Genomic DNA, 19,265 nt, shown 5'->3' with positions numbered 1-19,265 from the left:
CAAATCAGGGGTGAAAATGTAGGAAGTCAATCTGGACACCCACTCCTGGGGGGCCTAAGGGTGACCCCGCTTCTCCCGGGCCGGGTACAGACCCCCTTGGGGACAAACAGGTGCCCCGCGGGCGCGGCCCGGGCCAGCGGCAGCTCCCGGCGCCTCGGGAACTGGCCCCCGGCGCTTCCCACCGGGCTTCCCGCGTCCGGCCCCGCGGGACCGGCCCGCTCGGCCCGGCGCGGGGGGGAGGCCGGGGGGAGGTGGGAGGAGACGTGGGAAGGACTTCGGTTGCCACTACAAATCTGGTGACAGACGCGCCGCCGGCACATGGCGATGGGCAGGTGGGTGCGGGGCGGCGGCAGGGCGCGGGGCGGCCGCGGGGGTGCGGCTGGTGGGCGAGAACGGGGGTGTTGGCGGCGCTCCCCCGCCACGGCCGCGCGTTTCCCCGGGGCCGCCCGCCGCGCTCCCCGCCCGGGCCGGGTGTGGGGCGGGCGGGGGCGGCCCCGCGCGGCACTGACGTCGCGGAGGGGCCGCTCCGAGGCGGCGGCGGCGGCGGCTCGGGGCGCCCAAGATGGCGGCGGGTGAAGGGTGCGTGCGGGACCGGCGGGCGGGAGCGGCAGCGGCGCGGCGGCGCTGCCAGCCCGCCCGGGGCCGGCCTGCGGGGAGCAGGTGCCCGGCGGAGGGGAGCGCGGGGCGGGAGACACCGGCGCCTTTTCCTCGGGGAGGGGCGGCAGCGGCGGCGCGGTGTTTGCGGAGGGCCACCTGAGGAGGAGGTGCTCGTTGTCGCGGGGGCGAGCCGGGCACGGGGCCGGGGGAGCGGGACCCTGGGACCGGCCAGCCCCGCCGGGCAGCAGGGGCTCTGCCGCCTGCCCGCCGCGCTCGGTGCGCGGCGGGGACCCCCTGCGTGGGGCCCGCTGTCCTACGCGTCCCTGAGGGGCCGGGAGGACGTGGAGGTGAGGGAGAGCGCGGGGAGGAGCGCAGGGCGGCGGCGAGCGGGGCCCGCTGCTCTCGGCTCCTGCCTGCGGTGGCCAGAGGCGAGGTCGCGCCATGTCGCGGAGCGCCGGGCAGCGCCGGACCCTGTGCGGCCACCGAGCCCTGGGCCAGCCCTGCAGGGGCTGTCAGAGCTGTCAGAGATGCTCGTTTTTCTAAACGAGATGAACTGTCAGGTGTAATTTCGGATGAGTAAGAAGTGCCGTGTTTTTGGTGCCTGGGTGAAAGTGCTTCAATCTGTGTTGTTTGTTTATCGTCAAGTCGGCACTGCAGGAAACGCGCGGTTATTGGCAGTAGTAGACGTCGAATGTAAAGCTGTACCGCTGTCTGTGGTGTCCTGGGGTAAATGGCCACTTCTAGGCAGCGCACTGGGTGTACATTCTTTAGCTGGTAAAAAAAAAAGGGCAAAAAGAGTTAAATGGCACGGCTCCAAGGAAGGGAGACTGGGGGGTTTCTTGTCAAAGGCTGTTCTGTTAGAAATCGGAAATAATTCACAAAATTTCTTTTTGAAGTGCTGCTTTGATTTCAAGTCTAAATTGTTACGCCTGCAGGACTGCACTGCAGCTGGAAGTTATGCACAGAAGTGTTTCGTTGAGTTGTTTTCTTAAAGAAAACTTGTTTAAAAAAGCAGTAAAGCAGTACAGCTGCCTTCTAGTTACTGAAGTTGTTATCTAAAACTTTGAGTTGTTTAAGTACCCATGATTCCTGTGTTTTCAGATATTCAGCAGGTATTCTGAACCTGATGAGAATCAGTTGGTAAACAGTCATCTGATTTAAAAGCCAGAATATAAATGAGGCTCAAGAGCACACACACGTGTGTATACAATTGTAAAATTCTGTACTGCATTTCTCGTCTAATGTTGGAGATTTCTCATTTATGTGTCAGGCAATTAATTACACAAGTAGTGACTGAGGGTAAAATACAGCCTTTCATTTATAGTTATATTTTAAAAATTTAGCCGTGAAAATCACCCTTAAATTGTTAAAATCTTGTTTTGGTTTGGTTTGTTTTTTTTTTTTTTTCCCATGGAGCAGAAATGGAAGAAAACCATCAATTTTCATGACTTCTAGGTTGGTTTTGGCATCAAGTGCCTTTTCAGCTCATTAATTACTCAAAAATGTACATTTTGCCAGCCTTTCTTGAGTGGAACAAAAGGAATTAATGTGTCAGTAAGGTTGAAATATGGTACAATAAAAAAAAATCCTTTTCTATATATCTTTGTTTCTAGCTTGTGAAACTTTGGTGCAAGAAGAAACTTCTGTGTATCTCTCTGTTTCCAGACAACTTAATGCTTTCAATGGTACTATTCTGTATGCTAGTAGTTGTTATTTTGCTTACTGCTTCAGCTCAGGTCTGTGGTAAGAACACAGAGGGGGGCTTGATCTCTGAAGTGCTGGTCAACTAATTCAAAGTTTCTTTTGTGTGTGTGCACAGAACTGAACCTCAGGAGAGAAGAATGCAGAAACTAGGGCTGAATAACTTCCTTTAGGGAACTTTAACATCGGAGCATTAGATTGCACTATTTTATTCCAGCTGCACTTTTCAGGTGTTTGAGTTTGCAGTATTTTTCCTGTTTCTTCCATCATTGTCACTTCTCTCCTGTTTTTTACCCTGAGATCTTTTGCCAAGTTTTGGTTCTAAGGTACAGTTTTTAAATGTTGTGGGTTGATGCACTCTCAGTACTTCAAACATTCATTATGTCACTGTGCTGTTTGACATCCTTCTGAAGTTTTCTTGGTCTCACTTCTATACTCTAAGCTTTTTTGCAGTGTTTTCAGATATTGCTGTCTTTTTGACCAAACTGCATTTTGATTTCTTCACTTTTTATTTCAAAGAAAGACTTCTCCCATGCTAAGAGGTTTCCTCCCCCTCCCCCTTCCACCCTGTCTTTTTTTTTCCAGCACATCGACGTAGGTGGGAAAATGTCATGCTGGCTTGGTTGCTGGTGGGGGAGCTGGGGCTTTAGGTTTTTCCCTTCGAGGTGCTGATCTTGCGCTTTCGTAGAATTGTGCTGCTTTTGCATGAGGAGCTTGGCTGTGCAGTCCTGATTTACACAGTGGCTGTCCACAAATCAGTGGACTGTTTTTGTCCTCAGTCTGATATCTGCTTATACTGAGGCATGTAAGCAGTTTTAGTCTTGAGAATGTTTTTAAAAGTGTGAAAAAAATAATCTGCTGATATAGTATTAAAGGGAAGGAAAAATAAGGCACAGGGTTTACGCAGTGACTTTAACAAACCCAGAAGGAGTTGACCCCTCAGATTGCTCTGACTGACAGCATTGCTGTGGGTGACAACCCTGAGGGGAGGCAGGGTTTAGTCTTCTTTTCTGGTCTGCTGGAAAGGACTGTTACTAACATGTTCTGCCATAGAATCTATATATGTTAGCCCAAAACCACAAAGATAAGTCTTGTCCCTTAGAATTCTCTATACCATATTTAATTATTGTAGCATACTTTACATACATATTACTATCCTGAATTTTATCAGTGTTACAAAAGTTCCACTTTGCTGTGGAAAAGATGTTGTCAGACTAGAAGATATGAGACAATGCTGATGGTCTTATTTATAAAGACAATACAAAAAGCAAACTTACTGTGCACAATTATTCGTAAAAGAATCTAATTAGCAGCCTGCAGATAAGATTGCCTTTTAGAAGGAATGAATCTTATGGGTGCAAACAAGATGAAAGAGTTAAGCAAGCCCTAACTTTTGTGATCTGTTGACCATAGCACGCAAGAGATCTCCACCTCCCCTGATACACTGTGGCTGGTACTTGATCTGGGAGCTGCTGGATGGCTCCCCAGAGGTAGTGGTGCCTGAAATTCTTTGGTGCAGTCAGTATGGACTGGAAACAACACTTAGCCAGAATGAGTGAGAAATTAATAGGGGCATGCAAAACTGTGTACAGTGTTTCAGTTTCTTTACAGCTTGTTCAAGCTTTTCTTCATTACAAAATAAATTCTATACAACACATGCGATGCTGGGTGCTGTTTATGTGCTCAGAGACTTATTACAGCTCTTATGTTGGTATCTGTATTGTAACATTTTAAAAGGCACTAGCCATTGGCCAATTAACCAAACAAAGCCATTTTTGGTTGAATCTTTTAACGACAGTTTTTATCAAAGTACCAGATGAAATTTAGAGCTTCTTTTCTAGCCATCTGCAACCTTTTACTTGTTTCCCTTCCTTAGGGTGTCATGTTGTTGTACATTAGTATTCCCTCTACACTAAACATCTGTTCTATATTAAGAAACCTATTAAGTTTTTCAGAACTGTAGAAATTGATAAATATTAGCATATTTAAGGCTAGCAGCTGGAATACAGGTTTTTTTTTTGGTTCTATCTAGCGTTGTGTAAATCACTCAGTATTTTTTATAGTATAGTTTATTCACCTGTAAAGCATAGAATCCAGGACCTGTATACTGTACAGCCTAAGCTGGGTCCAGAGCATGTATTTGTAATGGCAAACTCATTTCACTTGGCCTAGACTGAATATTTGACAAAGCCTTGAACTCCTCAGGTGAATTAATTGTTTCATCTGGCAGGCACTGTGCATAACGGTACTGGTGCTTTGTGCTCTTTGGCACTTCTGGTCAGCAATGTGGTGGGCACAAATACCCCAGATCAAATGGAATAATTTCCTGATGCATCATAGCACTGTTACAATTTATCTCTAGATCGTATATCTTAACAAGATAGTCAAAATGGTAAAAACAAGAATGAATCACTGTCTCTTTAATTTTTTGCTAATCAGAGACTGGTTTGGGAAAATGCACCTTATAGAAGGAAGCGAAAACAGAAGCTTTGAACAAATACATGCAACCATAAAAACTTAATAAAGGATATAAGCCACTGCTAGCCAGATTTTTAAATGAACTTTTGGAGAGCTGGATTAGAAAGTTTGTATAAAGTTTGTGGTAATTGATGTAGATACCTTCTGGTATTTCTGTCTTAAGAAATCAAGTTCTGCTTTGCTAAGTTACTATTTCAGAAGTGTTAGGATGATGTGTTAAAATGTAGATATTTAAGATACTTTATTATAGAAATAGTATAATGGAGTTGACTGAGCACAGAGGAGCAGTGATTTAATTAGAGGTGTGAATTAATTTAGGGTTTGAGTTGTATAAAGCCTCATTTGTCTGAACTGTTGGCACTGTGTAAACATAATAAATTCAAGTGAACTTTGCACTTCTGCACCTGTATGCTTAGGGGTAGAATTAATAGGAGAATTTTGGAATCTCAGAGTGCTTTGAGTTGCAAGAGCCCATAAAGATCCTGTAGTCCAATCCCCTGCTGTGCAGAGGGACACCTCCAATTAGATCCATGTGTTTAAAGTCCAATCCCACCCGGCTCTGAACAGTTCTAGGGATGGGGGCATCCGCAGCTTCTCTGAACGGCCTTTTCCACTCTAAGTGGGAACTCTGTAACAGCATCTTTTAACAAATCAGTGCCTTAATAAAAAAAACCAAACCGGGCCTAAAGTGTAGCTAGTATGTTTCAGTCCTGAGCCACAAAGCACTGGGAATATAAACAGTGGTGTGCTGCAATTTAGTGTGGAAGTGGAACTGCTGTTGAAGGGGTTGAGAATGTGTGTGGCTCCACGTGATTGATTTCTTTCACGTGTTTGGTGGGACTCAGCTGGGTGATGGCAGTGATCTTCATCTTAATATGGATTTGGTACACTGACTCCTGTAAAAGGGATACGGTTGTGTATTTATGAACTAAAACTTTCTTTTTTTTTTTAGTTGCAGATTGAAATATCATGGGCAGAAAATAGTTTGGATGATGTCTTTTGCCAGCATATTTCTGCAATTTCAGTTTTAACAATGGATAAATGTAAGCACGTAGGACGTCTGCGACTGGCCCAAGATCACTCCATTCTCAACCCTCAGAAATGGCATTGCATGGACTGCAATACCACGGAATCCGTGTGGGCGTGCCTCAGCTGCTCGCACGTGGCGTGTGGGAGGTACATCGAAGAGCATGCACTAAAGCACTTTCAGGAGAGCAGCCACCCCCTGGCGTTGGAAGTCAACGAGCTCTATGTTTTCTGCTATCTCTGCGACGATTACGTTCTCAACGACAACGCGACCGGCGACTTAAAGCTCTTGCGGAGTACGTTAAGTGCAATCAAGAGTCAGAACTATGAGTGCACTACTCGAAGTGGGAGGACCTTGCGTTCGATGGGTACCAGTGATGATTCCTACCTTGCGCACGGGGGTGCCCAAGCCACGCTTCGGAATGAAGACAGGATGTTCACGGCTCTCTGGCACCGACGGCGTGCAGTCCTTGGCAAAGTATTCAGATCGTGGCTTGAGTTGACACCTACTGGAAAAAGGATTTTGGAAGAAGAAAGACGTCAAGAAGAAGAAGAGCTAAAAAAGGACGAAGCTAGGAAGAGAAGACAAGAACGAAAGCGTGAGTTGAAAGCAGAGATGGAAAAGATGCCTCCAAGAAAGAGCAGTCGTTTACAAAATCAGATTAGAACGTCCTCAAAACCAGAGCCCTGCCCTCAAAAAACATCACAAAACATGGAATTTTTGGCAGAGTTGAAAGAAACATATACCTCAGAAGAACTGAGATTGAAAAAAATAAGTGACTCTCCAATTAAACGAAGGCCTACAGTGACTCCTGGAGTAACAGGACTGAGAAACCTGGGAAACACATGCTATATGAATTCTGTCCTGCAGGTATTAAGTCACTTACTTATTTTTCGAGAATGCTTTTTAAAGCTTGATCTCAACCAAACTCAGGAACTGCTGGCAACAGCAACCAATGGTAAAACAAGATCTTCATCTAAACACCTGTCAATAGCTGCCTCAACATTACACGTGAATGAGAACCAAGACAAAGTAAAGGGATCATATTCTGTGAGGCGCCCTAGCTTATCCTCTGGATTAAGTGGAGGAGCATCAAAAAGTATGGAACTTATTCAGCCCAGGGAGCCCAGCTCAAAGCATATTTCTCTCTGTCATGAGTTGCATACTCTGTTCCAGGTTATGTGGTCTGGCAAATGGGCACTGGTGTCTCCTTTTGCCATGCTTCATTCTGTGTGGAGACTAATTCCAGCCTTCAGAGGGTATGCCCAACAAGATGCTCAGGAATTTCTCTGTGAACTTTTGGATAAAGTACAGCAGGAACTGGAGACTACAGGGACCAGATATCCAGCTCTCATCCCTGCTTCTCAAAGAAAACTTATAAAGCAGGTTTTGAATGTGGTTAACAACATTTTTCATGGACAGTTATTGAGTCAGGTATGTTTTATGCTTACTTTTTATAAGGTGTTTAATGATTTATATCTGGATTTACTCTGGCCAGTCAGGGATGGACCTACTTCACAGGTTTATACATTTATAACTGTTGAGGGGGGATGGTGAGGATATATTACACAGTTTCAGAAGAAATATTACACAGTTTGAATAGAAGCTGCCCTGTAGCCCTCCCGCTACCAAAAACTAGGCCGTTCAAACCCAATACACTTGTTAATCATAAAAATCTCACATTTGTCATTTTAAAACACACCTTTCCACCTACTGAGAAATACTTGTATTTGCTGTTAAGCACCAACTCATTTGAAGGAATGAAGAATTTACAATTCCAAGTATCTGGCTTATCACTAGTGCTACTAGATAAAAGGTGTTAAGGAAGGTTAATCTAGTGTAAGTAGAAACTGATTAGGTAATGGATGTCAAACAGGATATCATTTCACTAAAGAGCTTGAATTTGAGATTGATTACCAGTGAGTAATTGCATGTCATGATTTTATGTACAGAAATACTAATACTTCTTTTCTATTGCAATACAAAGATACAGAAGGCTCTGTCGACACAGGAACCAAATTTGTGGGGTGGAGGCAGTGGTGGTTCTCCTTCTTTCTGCATGACTCCTTTTTTTTTTCCTACTTCTCAGCTCCTTGTTAAGTATTTCAGTGTGTTCACTGCTATTATGCATATCCTAACAGTGTGTATAAATGTCTGACTACTGACAGAACAAACAAATGCTTGTTTCTGTTGAATTAATCTAAAAACTAACCACATTGCAGCAGGAACAGAAGTTGGGAAATTCCTGGCTCCTGGAATGGATCTGTAGTATACATGAACATGTTAACTGAGGGAGTGTGGAAGCATTTGATGAATATTGTGTGTAAACAAAAAGCTTAACACCAAAATGTCTGCTCCTGGTATTCTGACTATTTGATTGATGGTTTAATGTTTTAATATGTAAAACTGGAAATCCCAAGTGGTTTTTGTCTAAGGTAGGATTGTTTACTTCTACAATCCCTGTAAGCTTCATAGGAAGGTAACAAAGTTGTTTGCAGCATATGTCAGTCATTTTAGGTTTTGTGAAACTACTGGAAACTGTTAGATCTATCAATAAAACTGGATCACCAGCTATCTTCTGCCTGGCCCAGAGTACAAGCACTTCTGTGGCATACTTCCTTTCCTTGGGTACTAGATATCTTGTATCAGTGTTGCACAACTGGAAGTGTTTAGTATATTACGTCATTTAAGAGTTTTTTGTTTGAAAATTCCATTCCTTTCCAAAATAGCAATTTTGCCGGCAAAATAAGGTTATTCTTTTAGGAATAGTGACAAGGTTTTCTTGTGTTGCAAACCTCCTTACAGGATTCATTGCTTTAGTAAGAATTTTCAAGGCTCTAAAGACACAGCATCATTTCAATAATAACTGCTTTCACATATTTTTAGCTTTAGGAGAGGTTTGTGACTAGAAACTCTCCCACCCTCCTGAGACCAGGAGAGGAGTTATGAGAATTCACTAATGTGTAAACAAACAAAACCAATACAAAATAAAGAAAAACTCCTCACTTCCACATTATTGAGTAAACCAGAAAGGGAATTGGGCACTTTTGAGGTATCCTCTGACATCTGTGACTACAGCTCTTACTGCAGCTGCTCCATGTCTGTGTGCAGAATACAGCCCTGATCAACTCAAGAATGCCTGAAGTGAGAGGAGCAAGAAAAAGAGTATTGAGGCTGTTATCCAGTAATTTCTCCCTGGCTCATTAGGCAGTTCCCACAGACTGTTCAACACTTTTCTCCTCCCAGTGTTTCCTTTGACTTTTGCCACTCCTTTTTTTTTTAGTTTAGTCTTCACTTGTGGTTTTGAACATGATAAATATTACAAGGAAAAGGTAAGCCCTGAAGGTTTAAATTCCTTCCTTGTAAAATACATTCAGGTCATCTTAATGATTTAGTCCCTGATGTTTGCACATGGAAAGATGAACTCTAAAAACTGTGTTAGGCAATTATTTTCCTTTCCTCAGTAAGATTCCTACATCATGATTTCACTAGGCGTTTGTCAGAACTGCTTTAATGAAGTTAACAGAAAAGGCAAGAAAACACCCATGCAGGGCTGGAAAAAACTCTCAAACTTCTTGCTATGTCATTGCATCTTGAACAGTGTTAGCTCTTAAAAGCAATTTGTGTATGTTTAGTCCTTACAGGCTTAACTTTATCTGCCTACAAGATAAAGTAATACTGTGATAAACATAGTAACAAAAATAAATATGTAATACTGTGATAGTATTACAGTTTCTGTCTAGAAGATAATTGGAGCTGTTCCCAGCTGCTCTTATTAAAAATAAGATGGGATTTTATTTTAGTGTGTTAAGTTACATCTTCCTTCATTGAAAAAGGGGAATTGGGAAGCATGTTTCTGTGTGCAGTTGCCTTCCATTTTAGAACCCCTAAAACATTACTATACTTACTGGCCCTTTGTACAGAAAATATAAGCTCAAGATACTTGATTCTGTGGAATAGTCAAGTGCCATGAAGTCAATCTTCCTGACCTTCAAACCTCAGGAATACCATGAACTACTCTTGATAAGGAACACAGAGGATCCCTTACAGTGCTGATAAGCTCTGTGTTTACTTAGGTATCACATTACTTTCACATGTGCAGCTCAACTTTTCCCCCTTGTTCTAGTTCTAATTTAACTTAAAGGGAAGTCATAATCCTGAGTTTGCCATCAGTCTGTTGCTATTGAAGTGTTGCCTGGTTCAGCACTAAGTGAATTTAGGATCTAAGATTAAGAAAGCAGATAATTGAATGTTTGAGAATCTTGTGCAGATTACTTTTTGATAGCTAGAAAAAGTTTTGGGTGATGTCAAAAGAATTGAACATTTTATATGAGGTAATTGTATATATGTTGCTATTTTCTCAGTGGATTTAAAGTAAGTTTTCTTAATTTGCTGCTTGAAATATTTTACTATTTTATGGAGTACTAGACTAGGTAATGGGTAACTCCAAGAATAGCATGAGCAAATTGCCTCTGGGTTTTTTTTTTATTTTATGTTTATTCTAATACCTGTCTTAGGATTTGAACTTTTTACTTTGCAGTACTGTGAAACTGCAATACCTGGTACGTCTAAGAGAAGTAAAGATCTGCATTGTAGCTGCAAAACCCTTCCCCTCTGCTCTATCTTCATGTGCTAGTCTTCCTGCAGTGATTGGAGAAAGTGGCTCATACCTCTCAAACCCACTGGGACTCTGAGGAGATCCCAGAATGTCTATTCAAACCCTAGTTGTTTTCAATCCCTCAGTGCTTACATTCTTGTGCAAGGTACTTATTGTCTTCTGTCCTCAGTGCTTCAGTGGGAAAGGAGAAACTGCTGTGCTGTGAACTCGTGGCAGTGGTAAACCGACCCACAGTGGCTCACAGATCTCTAAAGTCCACTTCAAGAGCTCAAGTATGATAGCTGTTGTCTCAAGAGTTTTTTGGCTTGTGTTTTTTTAAATGGTACCAACTAAATAGCACAGTATGCAACAATTTTAAAGTATCTTTATTTCAACTTTGTCCATATTAAGCAAGGAAGGGGACAGGTGTGTTTCTAAAAACCCAGAAACTGAAATAACAAATTTTATTGTGTGCCACATGTACTCAGAAATCATATGAACAGAAATTCTTGTACAAGGATAAAATCCACCTTGAGCTTCCTTCTCTGGGCTGAACAGTCCCAGCTCTCTCAGCATTTCTTCATATGTCAGATATATCCAAGGCTTTTCATCATCTTCCTGGCCCTTTGGTGGAGTCAGTCCAGCATATCCATGTCTCCCCTTTTTTCTGGGCACTGGGCCCAGCACTTCAGCTGTGTGGGAGCTGAGGAGAGGGCAGGGATCACCTGCCTGGACCTGCTGGTGCTGCTGTGCCAAATGCAGCTCCAGAGGCTGTTGGCCCCCTTTGCCATAAGGGCACGTCTCTGGCTCCTGCACAGCTTCTCCCCCAGGTCCTCCTCTTCCCACCCAGCCTGGTCTGGTGCTGGGGTGATTCCTGCCCAGGAGCAGGATGTGGTGTTCCCTTTTGTAGAGCTGCATAACAGCCCTGTCCTGTGGCAGTGCCCCCAGCCAGCCTTACAGCCACTCCTCCTGCTTCGTGTCATCTGCAGACTTCTCAGAGTTCAGAAAAATTGGCTCCAATATTTTTTATACCAATCAATGCCTGGTAGGCTGGTAGCTTAAAACTTCCTAAGCAGTTTGATTACTTCCTGGTCATTTTTAAGATGGAATCTGAGCAAAATGCTTCCCCCTGCTCCTGCTCAGCACAGCAGAATAACAGTGTGCAGTGATCAGAGAAATGAATAGGCCAGGTCTCAAGGAGTGAAGTAGGTTTTAACCAGTGTAGTGTATAAACTATTCTTAAAGCATATTTCAGGACAGATTTTCTGAGGAAAGGGGAAATGTGATTTTTGAGTTGTCTGAAAGCCTTCAGTTTTGGGTAGCATGCTGTGAGTTAGAGTTTGGGAGAGAGTGCTGAGGGTGATCTGTGTGCTGCTGGGTATTAAGTCTCCCACTGAATAGACTGTTAGAGAGACAGAACTTGAGGCAAGTAATGGGACAATTTGCACTTAAACCAGCTGATGTCATGTATACTGATATCTATATTTTGTTGTTAGTCTTTGTGCTTTTATGTTTAGTGTGACCTACAAAATTATTGTCAAGTTGTTTTCCAACTAGATTAAAGTAACATTTTAAATTAATCTGTAAGAGGTCATTGAATCAGACACTACAGTTACCTGTGGTTACGCTTTATGTTATTCTGCTAAATAGATAGAGGTCATTTTGAGGATACTGTATGCTTATCACTACAAAGTTCAGTTGGGTTTTTTTTTAATGCTGACTGTCATATTGGATTCTGCATTTTAGCTGTATTCCAGAGATTCCCTTCAGTTACTTTCCTGTGCAAAAATTGAGTTACTAATCATTATATATATGTCTCATCTAGTGAAAGCACAAAAATGGGACTGGCTATTTTACTCTTCTTAAAAACGACAAAGAAAAAAAAGAGTTGGGGCAGAGGTGGTTAAGAGTTTTCTTTCTTCTATGCAAGTGCAGAAGGCATAGGCAAAACAGTTGATGATGAAGTTGGCTTTTTCTGCAGCAATATGTTAACTATTTTCTTTGGCTGCATTTCCACTGAATGCCATCCAGGGCAGTGGCTGTCTGTCACGTTATTGTGGCCACAGTGATGCTTGTCTGAGTAGTCTCCGTGCTTAGCTTGAATCAAGCAATTGGATCCAGCTCTTTTCAGTCTGGCCTTTGGCCCATGATTGAATACTAAGCTTTAACCAAACAATTGTATTTAGTACCCGTGTTTCAAGGCATGAGAGGGTGGTCAGGGCAGAACATAAGGTAGAGATTTCAGACTAGTTAAAATCTGTAATTTACTTTGCTTTAGCATGAACTTTTCATTTGTTTTTCTATAAAAGACAGCATTACAGCTTCTTATAATAGCATTTCTGAATTATAATGGGAAGGTGGAATCAAAACTCTGAATTTATAAGGTATAATCATAAAGACAGACATCACTGACCAGATTGCTAGAGTATACTCACTTCCCTATTACTGTTGTGTGTACTTGTACTATACAAAGTTACACTGGACAAATGCATAAAGTTTTCGCCCTTTGAGTTCATGTTTGGGGTTCATTTTATGTTTTATAAAATCTCAACCAGCTTTTGAACAGTTTTTACAATTTCTGCCCCTCTCATGGAGAAAGAAAATCTGGGTTGCACTGTGTGAGTGATAATGGAGTTTGAGATAAAGGAGTCCCATTTAGAACAGAAAGAAGAGTGATGGGAATGTCACGAAGCCAATGCCAATGGACAGGCCACTGCAGATGAATTCCACAGGAGGCTGGCAATCCTCCTGCTTTTTGAGTAAGCCAGTTGGCAAGCACAGGCCTGGCTAAGAAAAACACTTCCAGCCTTGTTGCAGCCGTGCTTGGCTGTCCTTGTCCAGGAGCAGCAGTGCTGATGGGGTGGGCTCGCTTGCCTGGGTGTGCCGGGTTACCGCGCTGTTGGCAGCTACAGAAATCCCAGAGTTTAGCTCTGCTGCAGCGAGGACTGCCTTGCAATTGAGAAAATCAGTGCAGCTGTGTAGCAGCACAGGGTTTTGTCCCCACAAATCAGCTTTGCTCACAGCTGCATGACGAGATGAGAAGCAGATTTATTACATCTGTTTGTGTTCTTCAGGTTTTTTGACTGGCAAAAATTGGAAGCTGGGTCTATTATTTATGTCTTTTTCTCTGGGAAAACAGGTACTCATTAGCTAGTTGGGAAAGAAGATCTGAACCTAGATTATTAATATAATACACTAAATTTAAAACCTCAGAATGTGTTAAAATTATCTTTATTGAAGTCACGTGTGTTCTGCATCCTGAGCTCCTTAATCTTAAGTGTGCATTCATGCACAACTAATTGTTACATAACTCATCAATTAAATAAACTTTTGGCCCAACAAAATTACCCATTTGTGCAGCAGAAATTTATTAGTCATTCTGGGCTTAAGCTGGAGTGTGATTGAACTGTGGCCAAACATACCATTTTGTCTCCTATGTCTAGATTTCAGCTCTGAATTACTAATAACTTGTGGCTTTGAAACGTTGCCAGATGTTAGCACTTGCAAAAGACGCTCCTGACAGTGTAAATTAAAACAGAAGAATCTCCTCTTTTCTGCCGTGTAAGTCTGAAGTTTTGTTTTCTAAGAACAAGGCAGTGGCATAAAGCTATTAACTTAAAGTGAATAGCTTTCCTAACTGCACTGCTGAATGCTCATGCTGGGACACAAATCCACATGTGCACAGGTGTGTCTCTAAAAATCCAGAAACTGAAATGGTGGCTAATGCAGAGATGGAGTTTAAGCTGTTGCAGTTACAAGAACACTTAGGAGGAAGATACCATGAGGTGACAGATAGGTCCTTATACAAATGATCATGAAATACCAAAGCAGGGTGAATAACTACCTAACAGCAAACCTTCAGAGGAAACAAAGGAGCATCTGAACAAAACCAAATGTACTTTCACGTTTGTGTAGGCTTACTAACCAAACTGAAGGGAACTGCACCAAATTTATGTAGAACAGCAGCAGTACAAAGGGGTCCCTGTGAAATAACAATTTTTGCATGTCACATGAATTTTCATTCCTTTATTACCATGTCTTTATGTTAGTTGTTCCGAACAACTTGTGGTATTTTCCTAAACAGGAAGCATGCAACACCTAATGTGTTGTCTTTCCAGCTTAGAAGAGCTACTGCTTTTAACTTATTTTCCTAAGAATTGAATGTTATAATAAATTACTTGTCTCCTGCCTGTAGTATCTGCATTTTCCAGGTTGACTCACTTCACTTCTTTACATTTATTTATGTTGTCTTACTGCTTGTCCTTTCCCTAGTGTGACGATGGATCCACTTACTGAAAGAAGAAATAAATTATTTTTACCTGTTAATTTTTCTTTGAAGAAGTGTGCTTCCTAATCCAGGCTTCCCTGGAAGACTTACAAAGTAAGAAGGATATGACTTTAAAATCCCCAGCTGTTCCTTTTCCAATTTTTTTTTTGTGTGTCTATGTGGTTTTGATTAATTTTGATTTATTTTTAAATTAACCTATATTATAATTTCTCATGTAAATTTTCCTTTTTGAGAAAAGACTCCTGAGACTTCACCAGCTGCTTTCTTTTGGACAGTCCCAGACAAAACATTTTGACACTGTTTTTGTTTCTCAGTAAAACATAAGAACACTTGTTTGTGATAACAGTTTTGGACATGCTGCTTCACAGAAAAGAAATTAGGTGTATCATCTCTGTTGTTAAATGACTTTGTCTTGTCTTTGGTTACCCTTGCTTATCTCTAGGAAAAAGAATCTCTTTTTAGAGCCATGTTATGGTACATGTTTAGCAAAGTACATTTTTGAGTGTTAGCAACTGGTGAAATATCTTTTTTACAGGTTACATGTCTTGCCTGTGACAATAAATCAAATACCATAGAACCTTTCTGGGACCTGTCCCTGGAGTTTCCCGAGAGGTATCACTGCAATGGCAAGGAGATGTCATCCCAGTATCCGTGTCTGCTGACAGAAATGCTGGCCAAGTTCACAGAAACGGAAGCTTTGGAAGGAAAGATATATGCATGTGATCAGTGCAACAGTGAGTAAAGGCAGTATGTACTCATGCATACATTCTCTGTGTAAACTGACAGTGCAAGTATAGAAGTCTTAAAAGTATATTGCAATCAAAGACCTTCTTCTTATGTCCTGCCGTGGTCACTTGACAGCTGTTACTTGCCCCCTAGAGGATTAAATTGTTCAAAAGATGTTTTGAAGTGTGATGCTTCATTTAGATACAGTCTCATGGCACACTAATGGGGTTTCTAGTACTCCCAGCTGAAGAAGCCATCACCTTTTTAAATTAAGGTGACTAATGTAAGTGACCACAAGTATATTTTCCTTGCATCATGAAATAATCATTGCCAAACGGCTCTCAGAGCGTATCCTTTTTAAGGAGGCACGTACCATAAATATTTAGGTCCGCACATATTCTGTGGAAAAATCTTAGACTGAAATACAAGGCTGTTACCAAGATTTGTATTGTGTAACTGTGTGTTTGACCTCAGCAAAACGAAGGAAGTTTTCTTCTAAACCAGTTATACTCACAGAAGCTCAGAAGCAGCTTATGGTGTGTCGACTACCTCAGGTTCTCAGATTACACCTTAAACGGTTTAGGTAAGTAGTACCACAACAAAAAGTGTTGCAAACTGACAGATTCAGTCTTGCTCTACCATTGCTTAGGATCAATGTTTTCCAGCATCAGTTTCATTTCCCTTTACTAGTATGGTGAGAAATAGTTCTAGTATTTTTAGAAATACTACAAATTTCTTTTTCTTGTTCACTTGAAACATCTGTAGGATATGTTATAAGTTTAAGCTTTAACTTTTAACTTTTTGGATTTCAGATACTTGCTACTTTAGTACCAAAATTATTTTATCCTTGTTTTCAGTCAAAACCTACTAACCTTGCTCTGAACTCTATTGGTAAAAATTAATCTTGTGGTAGAGTGGGATGCTCATAATCACTAATGCAAACCTGGACTGTATTCAGTGGAGGTCTCAGATAACTATCCTGTATCCAAGTACATAAATACATTTAGCCTCAGAGAAGGGAAGTGGACCCTGCATCTCTGTGAGCTCATAGCACAACATCAGTACCATCTGTCCCTCGTACAAAGGACACTGAAAATGAGATAGAATAAATGAGAAATACCAAAGAGGTATAACAGGTGGGGAATACTTCCTACTCACCACTGCACGGGTCTTAAGATAGATGTTTCAGAAGATAACAGTAGGTGCCATAGACACATTTAAAAGGTCTTGAAATAACGAAGTGAAAGAGGAAGGTCAGGAAAAAAAACCCAAACCCTAGCATTTATTTTGTGCACAGAATAATAGTGAAAATATTATGTTGTATTCAAACATAATTCAGAGTGCTGTGCTCTTTCCTTAAAAAAACCATAAGTTTTCATTTGATTTAACTTTCCAGGTGGTCAGGACGCAATCACCGCGAGAAGATTGGTGTACATGTTAGTTTTGATCAAATGCTAAACATGGAGCCTTATTGCTGCAGGGAATCCCTCAAGTCTCTCCTGCCTGACTGCTTCATCTACGACTTGTCTGCTGTGGTCATGCATCACGGGAAAGGTTTTGGCTCAGGGCACTACACTGCCTACTGCTACAATTCTGAAGGAGGTAGGAACCAGCTGGGAAATGAGCAGTGAGGGAGAAAGGGGTGCTCCTAATTCTAAACTGATACAAAGAGTGTCTTTTCTCAAAAGCAAAAGGGAATCCATTGTAGATGATCTGCCTGAAATGAGAAGTGCAGCTCTGTAGACCAACAGTTCAGTTTTTGTATTGCCTTGTTAAATGTGTTCTGGCTATAAATTCTCTTGTAAATCTGAGGAAGCTGAGCTGGGCTTTTGAAACATTGAAGTAAACAAACCAGATCAACTGAAACAGTTTACTCTTTGTACACAACTCATTAAATGGGACCAAACACTAACTAATTATTAAATATGATGCAATTACTTAAAATCAGTGTCCTGATGATTTTTTTTTTCTGGTATATTTCCTTATTGCAGGATTTTGGGTACACTGCAATGATTCAAAACTCAACATGTGCACTATGGAAGAAGTATGCAAGGCTCAAGCCTACATTTTGTTTTACAGCCAACGACTTACTCAGGCAAATGGACATGGTAGAGTCCCTTGTCCTAGCACAGCTGAAAGTCAGCAGCACACAGAATTAGCTGGCTGTTCCATGGACAACAGTAGCAGCTAATCCAAAGCCAGTTAACTGTGTGTATGGTAAAGGTTAAATTGTCATAACTATGTATTTCTAAAAGGAAGTACAGTATTGTACTTTTTCAATGTTTATATAGTTTTGTATTAGTTGAAGTACTCTTTACAATGGTTAGAAAAAGTTTTTATTGACAATAAGTAACTTTCAAAGTACCTAGAATTTCAATACAGCTATTTTTTTAAGGAAGAGATTGCTATGTGCATTTAACTTTTACCTCAGGCTATTTTTTTAAGCTGGTTTTGTATTTTGATAATATTTTTGAATTGGTTTAGAAAATTTACTTCAATGGGCAACTGATATTTGTCTGGTTAATTTTCTGTATATGCTTGTGTACATTTTTTAGTATAGTTCTAATGATACCGTGATTCTTACTGTCTTGCAGGAATTGCTATTAGGTCTTAGAATATTGACATTCACCAGCAAGGAATGTTAAAACACGTCAGGTAGTAACTGAATTTTTTGTAGGCAACTTTCTGTGAAATTATCTTGCAAGCTTGAATGGCTGTATTAAAGATACATTGATAGAATTTCTTAAAATCTGAACTTGAGGAAAAGAGAGCATGAAATTATTTTCATGTAAGTATGTAACAGGAGTGTTTAACAACACAAGAATGTATCTTTATCAAGACTTGCATGTTTTAGCCTTAACAAACCTGACAACTTAAAACTCAAGTGCCAAATGCCAAATTCAAAGTAATTTAACAACCAGGGGCTTTTTTATTCCAAAAATTTTGAAAGTTTTCTTAAACAAACAAGTAAAAAACTCAGTAACCCCCCAACAATAACACCACACTTACTCACCTCACTGTCACTGCTACAAGAACATTAGCATCCCTTTCCTTGAATTGGACCAGCTTACCTTAAGCTGCAGCAAGCATTGTCTGTCTCAGTCATCCCTGAGCAAACAGCTGATGAAAAGCAGCTGCAGTGTTTGCATGAAAGCATTCTCAGTCTGGTTTCATTACCCACAACTGCTGTACCTTATACTACATGGTCCTACCACTAGCATTAACAGAGCTGTGCAGTGAGGAGAATTTAACAAGCATGAATTATCAATCCTCCACATGCTGTAGTTAATGCCAATTAAATTTGAATTGTGAAGTTTTGTGTAAGTCCTATGCAAATTGTTACCTCATCTTCTGTGAAGTTTATACCTCAATAAAATGCCTTGATATGGACAGAAAAGCATGTGTGTACTGGAATCAATTCCTACATTATCATTGAATTTTTAAAAAATATTTTTAGATTTTGTCTAACAGGAGTTAAGCTGTTAACTATACAACTGCTTTGGCCATCTGTCAGTGATTTAACAGCTGGTTTTGCCATCATTTCTGTTTCTGAAAGATGCCATATTATAGCAAGCACATAGCAGCCTCAGATCTCAAACTTCTTGGGCTTGTGTTCATTCTAATTAAATGTGTAAACCAGTTCATGTGCTGGTTTGGGGAATTTTTTTGTCAGTTGGGTTTTTTGTGGCTTTGTTATTGGTTTTATTTTCTTTTTTTCTTTTTTTAGCCAAAAGCCACGTGCTGAAGTGAGTGATCTGACAAATATATTTGTTGTGGCTGTTCAGTCTTTCGAATACTTTCCTCTGCTGTCCTGGCTGGTGAGGAAATGCATGGAATTTAAACACCTTTTT

The 19,265-nt window shown here is 41.2% G+C and overlaps 1 protein-coding gene across 2 annotated transcripts; it reads left to right on the top strand.

The window, feature by feature from the left end:
• The first annotated feature begins 252 nt into the window (after window positions 1–252).
• USP44 (ubiquitin specific peptidase 44) lies at window positions 253–18,811 on the top strand. 2 transcript variants are annotated; one of them, XM_064419765.1, is made up of 6 exons: window positions 253–332; window positions 5,729–7,237; window positions 15,224–15,422; window positions 15,889–15,997; window positions 16,811–17,016; window positions 17,406–18,811. In XM_064419765.1, the coding sequence occupies exons 2-6, from the start codon at window positions 5,810–5,812 to the stop codon at window positions 17,603–17,605; spliced, it is 2,142 nt and encodes a 713-aa protein (XP_064275835.1). In that variant the 5' UTR covers window positions 253–332; window positions 5,729–5,809; the 3' UTR covers window positions 17,606–18,811. The 2 variants fall into 2 exon arrangements, with proteins under 2 accessions (XP_064275835.1, XP_064275834.1); XM_064419764.1 differs by lacking the exon at window positions 253–332 and adding an exon at window positions 435–579.
• Window positions 18,812–19,265: the final 454 nt, after the last annotated feature.

This window comes from Passer domesticus, chromosome 5 (assembly GCF_036417665.1).
Source record: "Passer domesticus isolate bPasDom1 chromosome 5, bPasDom1.hap1, whole genome shotgun sequence".
NCBI classification, from domain to species: Eukaryota; Metazoa; Chordata; class Aves; order Passeriformes; family Passeridae; genus Passer; species Passer domesticus.
The sequence above is the reverse complement of the archived record's forward strand: the minus strand, read 5'-3'. Positions and strand labels throughout refer to the sequence as shown.